At 69.8% G+C, this 2,344-nt stretch overlaps 1 protein-coding gene across 1 annotated transcript in view; it reads right to left on the bottom strand.

Annotated features, from left to right (window-relative positions):
* The window catches only part of LOC102374756 (signal-induced proliferation-associated 1-like protein 3), a gene marked incomplete at its 5' end in the record, with an annotated part of 8,863 nt that overhangs the window by 749 nt on the left and 5,770 nt on the right, over positions 1-2,344 (bottom strand). The window contains 5 exons of the mRNA XM_025213062.1: positions 10-518; positions 754-949; positions 1,494-1,656; positions 1,741-1,944; positions 2,028-2,341. Of these exons, the coding sequence (XP_025068847.1) occupies positions 10-518; positions 754-949; positions 1,494-1,656; positions 1,741-1,944; positions 2,028-2,341 (1,386 nt within the window). The remainder of the gene's footprint in view (positions 1-9; positions 519-753; positions 950-1,493; positions 1,657-1,740; positions 1,945-2,027; positions 2,342-2,344) is intronic.

Here is a 2,344-nt window from a genome sequence, read left to right as displayed (position 1 = left end):
TTCCCCAGCCACAAAGAGCCGGGAGCTGGGGTTGGGTTGGGCTGGGCTGTTCCCAGCCAAGCGCAGGGGGGGAGGCCTGGAAAGCAGGTCACGCTCCCCCCCCCGGGGCAGCGCGCCTGGCGCTGGAGTGGGAAGGCGGTGCCGGCGCAGAGGCAGCTCCGTCCCCCGCCCTTTGCTCAGCTGGAGATGCCGGTGGGCACCGGGGGGAGGGAAGGACACGACGGACCCCAGGGGCACGGGCAGCGCCGAGCATGGCCAGCCGGACACAGCACCCACCGAGAGGGGCGGGAAACCCCCGGGGCCCTGGATGCACCCGTGCACCTCTGAGCGTGGGGGATGTGGGTCGGACGCTCTCCCTGGACCCGGGCTCCTACCTTCATAGGCTTTGGCGGCGTTGACCAAGCTGGACCACTCCAGGCCGGCCGCCGTGTCGGGCAGGGGCATCAGGCCGGGGTCCAGGCGCCGTACCGGCTTGTCCCGTGTGTCCACGAGGGAGAGCTCGGAGGCCGAGATGGCGGCTGGGGGGGCACGGGGTAGGGGTGGAACCCAGACGTCCGAGCCCCAGGCTGACCCGCAGACCCCACTCCTGTCGCGCAGGGGAGGGAACCCAGGCGTCCCGGCTCCGGGTCCCCACAACCCACCCCCTAGACCCCGCTCTCTGACTGGAGCTCAGAGACAACCCTGACTCCTACCCTGCCCAGAGCTGGGGCAGACCCCAGGCATCCGGGCTCCCAAACCCCCTGGCGCACTCACACTTCTCGGGGAGGCTGGGGCCGGGCCCGGGCTGGCGGCGCACGGGCAGCGTGCTGGAGGGGAAGGCGCTGCCAGAAAGGACGTCGCTGGCCAGCACCAGGTCGAAGCAGGTGGGGGCGGCGGCGTAGCTGGGGTCCCTGCGCCCGCTGCACAGGCTTTCGTCTGACAGCGTCCGCTGCAGCATCTTTGGCGACACCTGGAAGGGCAGGAGTGTGGCCGCCACCCCGTCAGCTCGGGGGGCTGCACGTGTGTGCGTGCATGCAGTTTGATGTCCATGTGCATGCATAGGCACTCTGCATACGCGCACGTGCCACGTGGCGGCATGTAGCTGCACACGTGTATGCACGTGCAAGCATGTGTTCACACCTGCGTATGTGTATGCACATGTTGTATGTGTGTGTGTGCACATGCGTGTAGGTGCGTGTTGCAGCAGCACCTACAGCCGCACCCAGGATGGGAGCCCCCACGGTGCCGGGAGCCGTGCAGGCAGGGCAAGAGGCCGGCTTGCCGCGAAGTTTGTGGCCGGAGTCGGAGCCCGGAGGGAGGGGAAGAGCTTGCCTGGGGTTGCCCGCAGCAGGGGAAGGGAACCCAGGAGTCCCAGCTGCTCCAGCCCGCTGGTTACTACATGCCCTCCTAGAGCTGGGCTGGCACCCAGGCTCGCAGCTGCCCCACTTCTGGAGTGGAAGAGCAAACCCAGGCGTCCTGGGCGCCAGACATGGGGGGCGGGATCCAGGACTCACGCCATCACAGTCGGGCTCAGGGCTGACGGCGTCCATGATAATGAGCTTCTTAAGGTCGTCCTCGATGCTGGACTTGGGGCTCTTGCGGGGCGAGCGCAGGTCCCGCAGCGACGCCCGTAGCCGCGGCTGCCCGAAGACATTGCGGGGGCTGGCGGCCACCTGCCTGCGGCGCCGGGGGGGGAAGGAGGAGGGTTAGTGCAGCACCCCGAAGTGGCACCCAGCCCCCACACACCCCAGTGCCACGTACCTCTTGGGCTCGGGGGGCCGCGCGGGGGACTCGTCCAATCGCCTCCACCCCGCGCTGTGCTTGGCCCGGGCTGCCTGCTTGGAGAAGAAGGACTTGGGCACGGAGGCAGAGAGCGGGAAGGAGCCGGGCTGGGGTCCATGAGCCGGCCGGGGCGTCTCCGCCGTGGGTGCTTTGTAGCCAGGCACCGGGTAGCCCTGCCGCGTGCTGGGAAGAAGCAGAGCCATCAGGCGGGGAGGTCCGGGGGCAGCGAGAGCACCCCCATCCCGCATGCCCCATGCCCAGCTCACCCAGGTGGCTTGTAGGACTCGGCGCTGCCGACGTAGCCCTTGTGCCGGTAGCCCCAGCTCTGCCCGGCGGGCACAGGCTCCCTCCGCTTGCCGTTGTCGGGCAGGCCAGCGGCGTGGGCCGGCGTGGGGCGGGTGGGCCGGGCACCGGGGCTGGAGGTGTAGAGCGCCGTGTCGATGCCGCTGTCGCTGGAGCCGCCCACAGAGGCCGGGTCGGGCTCGGGCTCAGCGGGGTCGGGTGCGTCAAACCAGGGCTCGTCGCTGTGGCTGCTCGAAGCGTTGCTGGACAGCGTGTTGCTGCTGGAGTGGCTCGAGTACTG

The sequence above is a fragment of the Alligator sinensis genome, unplaced genomic scaffold (genome assembly GCF_000455745.1).
Source record: "Alligator sinensis unplaced genomic scaffold, ASM45574v1 scaffold1667_1, whole genome shotgun sequence".
Taxonomy (NCBI): Eukaryota; Metazoa; Chordata; order Crocodylia; family Alligatoridae; genus Alligator; species Alligator sinensis.
Note: the sequence above shows the minus strand (reverse complement) of the source record. Positions and strands in the feature narration are given on the sequence as shown.